At 34.9% G+C, this 15,680-nt stretch overlaps 1 protein-coding gene across 2 annotated transcripts in view; it reads right to left on the minus strand.

Annotated features, from left to right (window-relative positions):
* Positions 1-225: 225 nt before the first annotated feature.
* LOC127844152 (uncharacterized) overlaps positions 226-15,680 on the minus strand; it is a 32,692-nt gene continuing 17,237 nt past the window's right edge. For both annotated transcript variants that reach the window (XM_052374167.1, XM_052374168.1), the window contains 6 exons: positions 14,970-15,199; positions 12,610-13,625; positions 11,393-11,672; positions 10,593-10,788; positions 9,183-9,311; positions 226-5,876 (listed from right to left, as the gene is read on the minus strand). In XM_052374167.1, the coding sequence (XP_052230127.1) occupies positions 5,677-5,876; positions 9,183-9,311; positions 10,593-10,788; positions 11,393-11,672; positions 12,610-13,625; positions 14,970-15,199 (2,051 nt within the window). In that variant the 3' untranslated portion in view covers positions 226-5,676. The remainder of the gene's footprint in view (positions 5,877-9,182; positions 9,312-10,592; positions 10,789-11,392; positions 11,673-12,609; positions 13,626-14,969; positions 15,200-15,680) is intronic.

The raw sequence follows: 15,680 nt of genomic DNA on the forward strand, positions 1-15,680 counted from the left end.
AATATTAAACCTAGTGATCTACTTTTTCCCCAACCAAGCATGTCCCAAATTAAAACCGGACACATATTGAATTTTAAATACCAGAAACATAAATATCCATGTCTCTGTAAATACATTTATACCAAGTTTCATCTAGATTGATTCAAAAAGGTGGCTTCCGGAGTGTTAACAAGATTTTTCTAGGATTTGACCTGGTTTTCGACAAAAAGAAATAAAACACTTCAGTATATGTTAAATAGTTTTATTAAACGTTTTACAAACAGAAACACGAATACATAGTATGATACTTCCCACAACAGATTTCAGATTTTATTTAACCAAGGCATAAACTATGCATGTATAAAACATTTTAACAAGATGTGAACTAACAGAAATCATTGCAAAATGTTTAAATGAATAAACCTTTTAATTTCAATTTACTTAAAGAACATAGACTTGCCAGGACTAGAGATAATATTAATTCAAATTTTAAATAGTACAATATCAAACCATGCACTATTTTGAAGGAACAAGTTAGTTAAATTGAGAAGCTAATTTAGACTAGAAATTTGTCCATAGGATTTTAACAAGTCACAGAAATGTTCAACACACATGTAACAGAACAACAGGTAGAAAGTATTTGCAGGATTTTATTTTTCAAGATATGTTATTTTACAGTTAGGCAATAGAAAAAAATATTTTAGATTCTCATCCACGCCCGCCCCTGTCCAAAACCACCTGCCCCCCCCAAAAAAACATTATTTGTAAAAAAATCAGAACATATACAGTTCCAGACACCACGGGTTTTAGACCATCCCTGATATGAAAAAAACATGGCTGATAATAATAAAGGTTTGGGGTAACGATGAATGCCTTTTTCTCAAAATTTTAAATAATTTTTACTACTGTTCTCCGGTTTTTCGTTAAAGAGACTCTCTCAGAGATCGAGATTTTAACTTTTTGTAAATAAATTGTCTTCTACCATAAACACGACAACATACATTTCTAAAGTAACACAGAACTAGATTATTGACAGCTTTCCAAACTTGCTCATATTTGTACAGAGAAGAAAATTAACATTTAAATCGCAGATATGTAAGACCGTTTAAACGGGTTTATTTTGTAAACAACGATCTTAACTTAGAATAAGAGGTGGTGTTTTTAGATACCATCGTCACGTGGGTCTTCGGAAACGTTTACTGAACATGTGCATGGTCGCATACATTATTTGCGTTAGACGAAAATGGGTCGAGCGATGACAAAAACAAATAGAGAAGACATTAATATTTATTGAATCTTGGTCAATTTGGTAAGGAAAATAAAAAATACTCGCATTTTCTACATCAAATGTTCAGAATTCCACCCAAACTAAGCGCACGATTATTTCCCTTTGCTACTATGTTGCTGTGTAGTGTTTATTTTTAGACGTCACGTGATAGCTTGGCGCGCGAAAAAGAATTCCTCAGTTTATTTATAAACCGGCTTTCCCAACGTTGAACAGACTGGCGCGAAGGCTCACTTCACACCAAGCAACAAAAACATGGGGTTTTAGTAACTTATAAGTAAGGAAAATGAAAGCGGTCTTTGGTATAGTGACGAGGAAGTTGAATATCAAATTTTTAACGTTTATTTACTCCCAAATTACACGTGTCTGAGAGAGTCCCTTTAATGAAAAATAACAAGAGGGCCCAAAGGGCCCTGGGTCGCTCACCTTAGGAAAAGGTCAAAGGTCACAATGGAGCCATTTACAGAGGACCACTAATGTTGTCCACCAAATACTGGTAGAGGACCTCTAGATGATGTTATACATGAAATTAATATGAAAGCTCTAGGACTTGTAGTTTCAGACAAGAAGATTTTTGAAAATTGCATTTAGAAAACCTATTTTTTTACCCCTTGACCTACTTATGCAACCAATCAGAACCATTTGAACAATTGTGGTAAGGGGACCGTTAATGTTGAGTTTGTTCAAATTCCCATTAACGGTTCAAGATAAGAAGTCATTTAAAGTTTTCCTTATATAATTCAATGTAAAATTGTGACCCCCGGTGCGGGGTCAATTTTAACCCTAGGGGCATAACTTAAACCAAATTTGGAAGAGGACTTCTAGAGGATGCTATATACCAAATATGAAAGCTCTGGGTCTTGTAGTTTCAGACAAGAAGATTTTTGAAAGTTGCATTTTAAAAACCTTTTTTTTTTGACAATGTGTACTTATGCAACCAATCAGAACCATTTGAACAATTTTGGTAGAGGACTACCCAGGGACCATTTCTGTTGAGTTTGGTCAAAATCCCATTAGCAGTTCAAGTCATTTAAAGTTTTCCTTATATAATTCAATGTAAAATTGTGACCCCCAGGGCGGAGTCAATTTTGACCCCAGAGGAACAATTTGAACAACTTTGGTAGCGGACCTCTAGATAATGCTACATACCAAATATGAAAGCTCAGTATAAAACAGATTCTAGATTGGACATATTTACTTATATAATTATACAGTAGAATCACAATTGTGTGTGATGTAAACACATACATCTAACATAATTAATTTCTAAAGTAATATGAACTCAAGAACAAGTACCGGTAGAACTGTATTAACAAGCAACAAAACTTACAACAGATTTTAGGATATTACAACAATTATATTATGTCAAAGTAGCACTAGGTCACACTTTCACAATGTAGTTAAAAGAATTATGACTATAGCACAATACTAAGATTTACATGTAATTAAAAATCCATGACATGATTTATAATGAATAAAATTATTCATAACAATTTTACAAAATAATACTAACTTGAAAAAGTACAGATGTATATTACGTATTCATTAACTTTTCCATTTTATAAGAGGATGAATTCTAAAATATTTATAAATATTTTTTTACGTGTAGATTTAAAGTGACTGAAACAGTACTGAAACTCATCACCTAAACAACTTCACAAAGTACATATTCTTTGGTTACGTTCTATGCCAAAATGGCGTAATAGTTCAATAGGAAACCAACTACTCATTGTATGAAATTTACAAAGCCGTCTATACATAGAAACAGATAAAATATCAATATAGTTTTCAAAGCACCAATTTTTCTATCTGATAAGAGTTATATTGTTCTTATTTACAATAATCTGGCAGCCATTTTGATAGTTTACAATTACAGTGGGGGAAAATGTTAATAGCTTCTGTTATTTTTTAACTAAATATAAAAAATATTGTTAACAGCTCTGAGAGGGTATATTAACAAGATGGCCCGATGGCCCTTAGACACTCACCTGAACAATTAGTGTACTAGTTCATGTCAAAATATCCAATAATGTTCTAGCGACAACTGCCATCTCTTGCATCATAAAGAAATGATTTAATCAATTTTGTCAAGGATAACCCAAGGATCACTTCTGTAAACTTATTTGGCAAATTTGGCGTAGTGGTTTAAAAGAATATGCCACTTAAAGATTTTTTTAATTTTTAGTAATGATAGTCATCTTGTGCAACAAAAGCAGAACAAATAAAGCAATTTTAGTATAGGGTCACCCAATGATCATTCTTGTAAAGTTTTATCAAAATTGGCATAGTTTAGGCGATGTCATTTGAAGCAGGTTGACACACCACGGACAACGGACGTAAGGTGATCCTAAAAGCTTCGTGCTCAGGTGAGCTCAAAATGGTATCATTTTAACTGTTATTCATTTTGCATTTTAGATATAAATATATTTTACAATATAATATTGTCTACAGAAAATTATAAGCATAAAAGTTACACTATATGATTTTTTTCCCATAATTTGACTGAAAAGAACATTGAACAATAAATGGTCTGTTTGTTTAACCTCATTTTTAGTTTTTAATTATGACATCTTAAGAATTTCAAGAGCTTTCCAATGAAATATGAACGATAGGTATATGACCAGAAATGATGAAATTAAAAGAAAATGAAATTTCTGTTTATATACATTTCATATAGAAATCTACTGATATTGCTGGACTATCAATATTGCCATCTCTGTGCATCTTGCATGTGCCCATGACATAAAATGGGAACTTTGTATACAGTAATACACGATTTGAAACTATGTAAGAACCAGAACAATGTATTATTGTTACATTACGGTAAAAATTCAATGTGCCTGATGATGTGCTGGGCACAAACCTTCTAAGAATCAATGGCAGATAAAATTCTTTGGGCATGACCAGCATTTGCCTGGATCAGCTTGGGTGCAAGATGTCTCATGGATTATGCTATTCAATGACACACAACACATCAGATAGTAATACATTGTAACACAATTTGGCTGCAATATTATCTGCATTTTTATCTTGTAATTGCAAACATAGATATATGAACCTTCTAACATTCATATGTATAATACTAATACTGACCAGACCATGTCCAAAATGGAATGAAGATACCAATCTTAAAGATCATTAATTAATAATAAAAAAGAGTAAAACAATGAATGTCCACAGTAGCACAGCTTTACTTTTTTTCTCAAAAATATGTAAAACTTGTAAAATGTGATAGAACTGTTGAACTAAATAAAATGTGAAAGTTGTAGAGGACTAATTGTAGTTACCTTGAACAAATATTTTTTTTTTATGAAACAAGAGTCGTAATGCCCCAATGCTTGTCTTTTTTTTGAAGGTCACCAAGAAGGTCACACTCAATGAAATATTAGCCATTTGAAAGCTCTTGCCATTTGCGATAATAAATGTTATGGCTTACATAAAAGTGTTTGCACGCCGTGGCTGACGATGGCGCAGACAATATCGACAACCTAGTGATCACAATAGCTAAAAAAGGTCAGTATGTTTAAGTAATGTAGTGACTCTAATACTGCTCCAACGTAATTGACAACTGTGCTTCTGGACCTTAAATATAATGACACAACAAATGAAAAAAAAACTGACAAAAGTAAGAAAATAATGTTTAAACAGGTACAAATAAGGTCTGATGTACAAGCAACCATCATGCATCAGCAACCAGCATTGACTTAGACCAAACTGCTCTTGAGATCAAAGTCTAAACTGGGCCATGCTGTTCATAAGAGATCTACAATAATTACTGGTGATTAGCAAACAGTGTGACCCAGATCAGACTGCACACCTTGCACCCAGACTGATCCATTAGTCAATGCCGGTGCATGGCAGGTACAAATACAAACTCGCTTGATGAACTAGAAATATGTCCATACAACACAGATGCCCCATGCCAATATTTGTCGCAAAATGAGAGTATACAATATCTCTATATGCAACATTGCACTTATGACCTTGAACTTATTCTGTGACCTGAAAATTCATAGGTGCCATCTACTGGTCACAGCCAACTACACTATGTTTCTTTAACTTAGGCCCAACTCTTTCACAGTGTTTGAACATACAAGGTCACTTTGACCTTTGACCTAGTCACCTAAAAACAATAGAGGTCAACAAAAAAACAAACCTTCCTATTAAGTTTCACAAAGCTTGGCCCAACGGTTCTCCAGTTATTGATTGGAAAAGCAATTTCCTCCAAAGGTCACTGCGAAAACTAAACAGTGAAAGTCATTTATAATTTCAAAAACACATGTCTTTGCAAAGTCCAATTCACTCATCAATTTCGGCATTCTGACACAAGAAATGTTCATGATCATACAACTGTAAACCAATGGCTTTATTTTTTTTTAAATTACCCTTATCTAGCAGTGGTTGAATTCAGTTCATATTTTTTTGTATTTTCCTAATTTGATGTTGTTTATTTTTGTCCGAATAACAGCTTCTGATCTGTCTTGCAACACAGGATAACACTTCTGTGCTTTCCTGATCTCCATTGTTGAAACGTTTTTCTGCATTTTTATCTGAATGTCAAAGGCTTCCCGTAGAGCACTCTCCTCCTCTTTCGACCATCGTTTTTTTGATCCTGAAATATTAAAAGAAAATGCAAATTCTTATATCTACTTAAGGCGTCTAACTATATTTGAAGGCTATAAAATGCATTTTTTTGTTTTTAAATTATATTAAAAGACAACTTTGTTATCTGCATATTGATACCATTTTTATGCAGATATGATAAGTAGATATTGTATAAAGCGCCGTTTGTTTCAACGCATCGCACGTTTCTACTTTTGTTTTCGCCGCGCTGCCATATTGGGAATCGCAGTCACTCAGTAAGAGGGGCGCCTACGGGGTAATCAGCGCATTGATACAGTTGTGCGATTTATTGCCCCTTATTAAACAGATTAACGGCTATGAGAAAGAATACTGTTTGTGATTAAGCCTCTGTCATTCATTCATTTAACTGCAGTTATGGGAAACAAACGAAACAAACAGGCAATTACGAAATTTGATGAGACAGTGAAAGATAATTTGAAAGAAATATGCCGTGGATCTTGGTTTACGGGACCCGTGTATGATGATACGGGGAGTATCTGCATAATATATAAGTTATTTCTAAATTACCAACCAATTTAGAGCATCAAACAACATGTTCCACAATTTGCTTCACCCATCGGAGAAACCGTTTAACATGTGAAAATTAATGTCTTTTGACATGAAGCGTGACTATGTCATTTAAAGATCGCAATTATCATCGGTTACTTTGACAGTGGCCAACATAAGAAAGGTGCATTTTAGGTACATGTTGTATTGTTTGAGAAAGGTGTTGAGAATAATTATATTGCGTTAATTATGTAACCGTAACAACCCATTGAAAACCATCAACACATTAAAAACAATATTAACCACGCTTGGAATAATGTTCAAATGCACTGCACTAAAATGCATATTATTCTTTTGTATGGAAAGGGGTATGTAATAGGGCATATTAAAATTCCTTTTCAATTCAATTGGCGAGGATATTTACAATATCAATGTTGAGTAACGAGATAGTATTATATTATACTATACGGTAAAATTCTACTTTAATAATATATAATTATTTTTAAAAGAAATTTCAGTATATTGAAAAAAAATATTATTAAAAGAATGATTATGAACTTGCCTTTATTCAAAGTATCTTATATGTTATTTAGATCATTTATTTCATGTATTATTTAAAATACGACTTGAAAATAATTTTAATAACAGAACATATATTTTATATTCACTTATTTTAAGACATTTCGTGTATCTTAATTATCACAAATGTTTAAAAGAACATTAATTAATGTAATTTCATGAAACTAAAAATCAAAGTCATGAAGGGCCGGAATAGCAGCTCTAAGAGCTGTATGTTATTGTGAAAGGATTTACAAACATGTTTACCGAGTGAGAAATGAGGAATGTTTCTAGATGTGTGACCATGTTATTTTCACAATGCTGAAGGAGACTGTCATAGGCGTTGGTGAGCATGTTACCCTTGTAGGTTTGGAAGAGGTGTAGGTTGGATATTTAATGTGACAGTGTTATACACAATGGCGACAATAACACAGGCATTGTATACAACACATTTATGACAAGAATCATTTTGTTTAGTAAAAATAATGAGCTGTTATTGCTGCATGTGACAAGCCTAATTACAACATTTGTTGATTATTTTGTTGGACGGAGTCTATGAATTGGTTTATGTGATGATTGTCGAAAGATCTGCAACTTGATTAGCCGATAGATATGGATTATTGCCCTGATAACTTGTCTGATAGGGTTTTAGATCTTTGTGGGCGTGATTTTAGAGAACTGATTTTCCAATCGTTTGGAGTTTTTGAATTGGGATAGTTTTGTTATTTGTTATCTGATTTTCAGGCGGTTTTCGACACATCAAAATCTATCCCCCGGGGAGGGAACCGTGTCACAGAATTTTTATTGTCCAATTTAAAAGAAAGTTGTGTTATTTGAAGTAATAGAGGGTAATAAAAATAGCAAAAAAAAATGGTTATTTCTCAATATCTTTGAAACGCATTCGGATATCAAAATTTTGCAACACGGTTCCCTCCATATTGATATTATTTACAATACAAAGTTTGTTTGAATGAAATTGAAACACAATTGTAAATTTTATCGCAAATCAAAAACTTTGGAATGTGAACAATTTTCTTTTCATAATTATGACACGCAAATGCAAACATTAAAAATATAAACCTTAATGACATTTTAAAACAGTACTTTATCGATGTATATGCTTTAAACATAATTAAAATATTCAGAAGTGTGAAAAATCTATAATAGGCTTCAAATATAGTTAGACTCCTTAAGTTTAACACTGCAAAATAGAGGGCCCAGATGGAATATTTCCTTCTATACATATAAAGGTGGACCACATAAATATATACATATAAAGGGTGTGGCCAATATGACCCCAGTGGCATAATATGAGCAGACTTCAAACCTCTAGTTAAAATAGAGGCCAAACTCTGTACAGGTTACTTCATATTACACCGTTATGAACTTTTCAGCTCTAATACATGATGTAATATGCATCAAAAAGTCATTATTGACCAAGGCGATAGCCGAGAAGTCTTTAAACTAATATTAATAATAAACTAAGTGAATCCTAGTGTTTCCCAATACAACCCTATGAAAACTTAGCAACACTGGAGTAGTGCCAATTATGACCCCAGGCCATAATTTGAACAATATTGGTAGAGAACCATAATACCATGCTACATACATAATATCAATGCTCTAACTCTTGTGATTTCTGACAGGATTTTTAATTTTTTTACATGATGTCACAATTCAACAGCCTCCTGTTCAAGTAAACTGGTATCAGGATTGTGTCAAACCATCTCTCCAGTTCACTGACATAAGGATGTTGTAAAAAGTGGTAAATGCCATCACAATTCCACAGCAACCTCTTCAAGTACACTGATATGAGAGTGCTATTTACTATCACAACTGTCAAACAAAGGCCATAGTTCAATAACTATTCCAACTAGAGTAATCAAACTTGATTATGGCAGTAGATGTGATAGTGGAGCAGACACATGTGAAGTTTCAAGCTTATACATTTGACGTTTTTGTGATATTCATGATAGTGTTTGCATGCTAAACATTAACCAAGGTGTCATGCCTGGGCGAGTACAATAGCTCAGACTATTCTTCTGATAATCAGGTTTATTAGAATGACCTAGCTGAGGCTAATACCTACAGCCTTCACATCAGAGGAAACTGTATTTTAACTCAACCAACCTGGGCTGATTTTAGTTTCATTAAAGAGAAACTTCAGTTTTTAGTCAGTCAGGACACAACACTTTTTACAGCTACAAAAGTATTCATATAAAATAAATACCTGTACATGCATGAGGCTTCTGTACAGCTTCTGTTTCAACTTCAGGAACATCCTCATAGCTGTTGTCTGGTTCAGACAATTCTTCAAATGACCCTGCTTTGTAAGGTTCAGGTTCAGGTTCAGGCAATTCTGCAAGAAAGGATGTGTTGCTCTGCTGAGAGTGTGTGTGGCAACTTTTAGCATTATTTCCGTCATATCATGGCGGTCAGTTAACCTACTCACCATTCCTGGGCATACTTAGGGCTCTGGCCTAAGTTGGTAACTAAGCACAAACCTACACCAGACTGACCACTACCCTACATAAATCAGAAGTAGTGGAAGAATAACAAGAGCCAGATGGAAACAACTGCACTCTTGACTATTCGAAAAGTCAGAAATGAAGCAAAGTAAACATATTATGCTCATTTTAAATGCGACATTATTTCAACTGGGGAGTGAGTCAGGAATTCGATCTAAACCTTTCCCACCAACAAGAGGGCCATGATGGCCCTGAATCGCTCACCTGCGTATCAGTTGCCTCTGTAGAGGGTCCATAAATTTTGCAGCACCATATCAGAAATAAATGCAAACAGAACCTAGCGCAACTGTTTAATAAGTGTAGTGTAGTCTATTTTAGCAACAGAGAACTTGACCTTAACACAGACAACAAGGTAGCAATCCAAAGTTGTGTCTTAATATTAGCTACCCACACACCAAGTTTGGTGTCAATGGTCACAGCTTACTCAAGTTATTAAATGGAAACTGAATTTCATTTTTAGCAACCTGAGTGACCTTGATCACAGACACCTAGGTAGGAATCCCAAACTGCCTCTTGATATAAGCTACCTATATACGAAGTTTGGCGTCAATAGGCCAAAGCAAACTCAAGTTATTAGGTGGAAATTGAATTTCATTTTTAGCAACAGTGACCTTAATCACAGACATCTGGGTAACAATCCCAAGCTGCCTCTTGATATAAGTTACCCATACTTTAAGTTTGGAGTCAAAAGGCCAAAGCAAATTCAATTTATTGAGCTGCAACTGAATTTCTGTTTTTAACAACAGTGACCTTGACCTTGATACTATGGTCATGATTTGAACAACTACTGTAGACATCAGTGCCAGGATGCTTCAGGACAAATTTGGTTAAAATCTATCTAGTGGTTTAAGAGGAAATGTTGTTTAAAGCAAATTGTTGAGGGACGATGGATGCCGGACGAAGAGCGGTCACAATAGCTCACCATGAGCCTAAGGCTCAGGTGAGCTAAAAAAATTTACTGCATGTATAGAGTAAGGGGTAAACTGACAGTTTAAGGTTTAAAAAATACTTGTTGTTTAACAAAATCTTAAAACTTTTGCACAGTTGAGCTTAAGTTTTAACCAGCACAGATACTGTGAATATCCTTATTCCTATATTAGCTAACAACTTACCATCAAGGCTGACCGACGAAAGGTCGCGACCATTAAACCCCTGTAGTTTACCATCTTCTAAAGCTAGAAGAGCCCTTGCAACTTTTGTTCGTTCAAGCACTGACGTCTGCATTCTGTACACTTCAGTATGTATGGCAACAGAGTGTCCCATGTGATCAGCAATTAACTTCAGCTCATCATCTCTCATATCCATTATCTGTAAAATATGATAACCTATCAATTAAGAGTGCCATGGCCATGCCATAATCTATGGCATGTGATCTTAGACTGGTCAGACATCAGATAGATACAGAGTTTGTTCCCTACCCAATATGGGATATATGGTTAAACTGTTCTGTGGAATAATTCTATGGAGCTTGCTGGCTTTATCAAGTCTTTTAGGCTTGGTCATGCTGATCATCAAATATTAACATGTAATACTTAAAAACAGGAATTATGCTGTAGAAAAAATAGGGTTGGTATTTCAGCAATTTATTTAAGATGGCCCCTTGTTCACAAAGAAATTGCAAATCTGGATCAGGATAAAGATTTTTTTACTGTGAATTTCTTCCAAACCAATGTTTTAAAACAGGAATGACTCCAAATGAGTGAAAGAATTATAAAGAGAAATGCAATGATGCAAAGTGGTTTTATTTTATTGATGTCTTGAGACAGAAAATGTTGATTATTGATTTGAACTGAATTTAATAAATTTAGATCAGGTAAAATTTCAGGATCATTGAAAAATTGGATAATGCAAGACAGTGAACAATTGGACATTCGCTTCCCCTTGCAGCAAAAATTTTAAGAGACCTATTTACCTGAGTAGTAGTTGCCAAATACTTTCTCAGTTTTGTTGTCCTGACCCGTTCTGGAAAGGCAAGATTGTGACACTTAGATGTGACCACTCTCAGTGCTTCACAGCCATCCTGTGGTGAATCTGTACATCTGGAGAATAGGAACGTGTTTGTTGATGGTACACCAGCCTGCGCACGAACCATCAAGAGGTGCGACAAACCTTCCACCATGTCGGTGCTTAGAATTACAAACACCTTCCTCAGTCCCCGAGTGCTCTTCCCTCTTACCTCAAGAAGTTCCATTCTGAAATGATAAAAGTAACTACTACCTACAATAGCAGAAAGAATGCTGACACTTATATGTTTGTCAATAAATTACTGTTTTTCCAAATGTAACGTTTAATTCTCCAGCATGTGTTTGATGACATCAGTACTTTTGAGACCTCAAAAGCTGTAATATTATCTTTAAAAGAACTGACCAGTATGTGGTAAGAAAACACAAGTGCCACATTTGTCAGGGTAAGACAAAGTGAATCTACCAGTCCCATGAGTTGTAAATAAGGAAATCTCACCCTGAGGGTTAGAGATATATGTCCAAAAATGAGGCTTGCCTTAGTTTTTGGACATATATTAATTATATCTAACCGGAGGGGTCAGATTTCCTTATCCACAACTCAAGGGGGGGGGGGGGGGGTAAATTTGTTTTTTCTCACCTTTAAATTAATCTATAATTAAAACACAGATTTGAAATTGTGACGTACAGACAAACGGACACCGAGGCGATAACAAACTATGTTCCTTTGGGAGTATAAAAACAAACAAGTGTGACCAATTGACAATTTAAACACATAACTTGTTACTACTGCAAGTGCTGTATCGTTAAAATAGTAGTTGACTCTTTCAGTTATTTGGATATGCATATTTGCAACATGACTAGCTTTTTTACAAATTCTTACGAATGAAAATTAGTCTGTCAGTAGTAGTCAGGTAGTTTGAGACAAATCTATCTCAGACTGAAATTTTGGCGGACAAATCTGTCCAAAGAGTGAGAAAAATTCTCAGTCCTTGGGGAATGGTTTTGTTACAGTTCTCTTGTGCCTCAGGGTGCACACAATCAAAGCCCTTGAATCCAGAATACCTTGTCTTACTCCAACAAACTTAAAAGGTACTTATAATTTGATACACTACTAAAACATCTGAAATCAGTTTTGAATGCCATAATCAGGAATATTGAGCATTACCTCTTTAACAGAGCCTTTTCACTGACAGCCAGGGAATTGTAGATTTCGGTGTTTGTGTCTAATTCATCTCCTCTTATTCGCTTCTGGAAGTCACTCACTTTCAGCTCAGAGACCTCATTTACTCTTCTTTTGTTGAAGAGTGCTATGCGGGCGATCAGTAAGTGTGTTATGTACACATACTCGGGATATGTTGGTGCTGGGTTTTCCATTTTTATTTGTATTTCTTCCACAAGAAATTTTTTGAGGGACACTAAATCTTCAGTAGAAGGAAGTTCACATCTTTTGTTCATTGCTTTTAGACGCTTGCTTCTGTTGGCGACTGATGAAACCTTTCCCTTCCACTCGGCATCGAACATTTCTGTGAACTCGTCTTTTTTCCGCCTACAGTCCTGTCTGCGAAGGCACATGCTTGATTTCAGCAGGCTTACCTGTTTTATATAATGTCCTAAGTTTAAGCCCAGCTGTGATGAACCAATTTCTTGATACATTTCTTTCACAGTTTTTGCCACTAAATCAAATTTTTGAGCACAGATGAAATGGCTTAAAGGATAGCTGAACAGTTCCTCTCCATTTAATCTTACAAGCAGTCTGGCTAAGCTTCTCATTTTTGTTCTCACATTGTCTTGGTCTTTCAGTCTTTGCTCTTCCAGTGGTCCCAATCTTCCCAGATGATACAACCCAAACTGTCTTATTAACTCATCTTCCTGACAAACTTTCTTCAGACCAGGATTTTCTTTGGTTTCTTTCATTTTATCAATAACTTCATCTAACATTTCAATATCTTCATCCTGTTGTTGAAGAAATGGGGCTATTTCACATCTAGCTTCTCTAATGAAGTTTCTCTCAGTGTCATTTTCAGCCTCATCTGGTTTGAAACTGCAGGTTTTGACATGTGACCATAGAAGTTTGTGATGGTAAAAACCTTTACAAAAACGACAGTGAATATAGTCATATGCATTTGCTGGGACGCCTGGTCTCCTGTACACAATCAAATTCCCCTCTCCTTTCTGAAGAACCTGTTAAAACAGAATAAAGATGTTTATGATAGTCCTGCATATATCTCCAAAGAAAATATGCTGTAGTGACATTTTCTTTAGATATTCATGATTATAGCGTTTGCACACTTAACTTTAACTGAAAACCAATGATAACAACAGGATGACTATTAAAGCCCTTCTTATTCTTCAAATGATCAAGCTAAAGGAACCTGTGGATCGAATTTGAAGCTTAAAGATGGAAAAGTAGGTCATGGTCACATTCATTTATTTTCCCACATACATGTAAAATAATGTACCTGATATTGAAAATAGCCCATGTTTTCAATTTCTGCCAATACATACAACTTTGTTGGCCCTGAGAAACAAGTTCAATAGGCCAATCTTATGCAACAAACCTCTTAGTCTAGTTGATTCTTCACGCCAAAGATCTAAGGACTTTTGGTCGTGTACATGAAGGATTTCATATACTGAGAGGCAAAAGAAAGTTAACAGTGTACCTAAATATTAATTTCTTTTGAATGAAAACAATTATCAACCTAAAATAAAAACTGGAAATGAATTTCAAACCATTGATTGAATAAATACAGTGACTTCGCGAGGAACAACGTTTGACATGATGTCATTATTGAAGTTGTTACAAGCATACCCACACGGCTCTTAGTGCATCTGTGAGTTTTGCCATAAAGACAAAAAGTAAAAGCAGAGTTTTGCTACACGGAGTACCAACATTGACATGCATAAGTTTTCCTTTTAAAATCATTCAAAAAATCATTTACCAAATTGGTGAAAGATAAAAAAAAAATTATTCACAAAACAAAAGTGTAAACTCTCTTTTGTTTCTCAGTACACGTGTATAAGAGGAATGTAGGTGACAAGTATGGTATGGCTAAGGAGCATGGATGAAAAATAAATGACCATAACTAACAAGAGGGCCAAGATGACCCTTAATTGCTCACCCGAGTAAAATTGATCCCAGGGGCATAATATGAACAATTTGGTAGAGGAACTTTAGTTGATGCTTTATGCCAAATATCTTGGCTCTAACTTTAATGGTTTCTGACAAGATTTTTTATGAATTTTCCCTATATAACTCTATGTAGATTTGTTGATTCCCGGAACGGGCCATTTTTGACCACAGGGGCATAATTTGAACAATCTTTGTAGAGGACCACTAGATGATGCTACATCCCAAATATCAAAGCTCTAGCTCTCCTGGTTTCAGAAAAGAAGATTTTCAAATTTTGTCCTTTGCCCTTTGAAACAATTATTGATGAAGCACAATGACATTCAAGGATCAGAAAAGCTTACCATGAGCACTTCGTGCTCAGGTGAGCTAAAAAGTCACTGCTAAATATTGCTTACCTCAACATTATGATTGAAGTTACCCTCATTCTTTAATTTCTGTAGCTCTGCTCTTTTACTTTTGCTTTTCAGCTCCATTTGACTTATTTTCCTCACCCTTGGTTCTGCTGCATGGACAGCAAATAGGTGTTTTGACATCTTAGACTTGTACAAGTTCTTGCAATAGTAGCAATAACTCTTTTTAGAATAGTTCCTTTTGCCATCATTGGATTTGTAGGATTCAACATAAACTGAAATTAATATAAATGCAAGATCTGGATGATGCCTTAAATCAACTGCTTTCTAAGCAAGTTTGTTTTTGTCACAAAAAATAGGTCTCCCCCCACCCCCACCAACATTTTTCAAATTCAGCATTTTTTAAATTTTAAGCAAACCTTTGATAGGAATAATATTAAATGTCAATGCCACGCACACACACACGCACGCGATGATGATGTATACGTGTATTGTGGGGTTGATTATGTATACATGTAATGTGGGGTTGATGATGTATACCTGTATTGTGGGATCGATGATGTATGCGTGTATTGTGGGGTTGATGGTGTATATGTGTATTGTGGGGTTGTTGGTATATACGTGTATTGTGGGGTTGATGGTGTATATGTGTATTACACACACACACACACACACACATTCACACATACACACACACATTTAAGAAAATCTTTTTTTATAGAGCAAAAGACATAAGGGCAAACAAACAAGTTTCTT

This window comes from Dreissena polymorpha, chromosome 9 (assembly GCF_020536995.1).
Source record: "Dreissena polymorpha isolate Duluth1 chromosome 9, UMN_Dpol_1.0, whole genome shotgun sequence".
NCBI classification, from domain to species: domain Eukaryota; kingdom Metazoa; phylum Mollusca; class Bivalvia; order Myida; family Dreissenidae; genus Dreissena; species Dreissena polymorpha.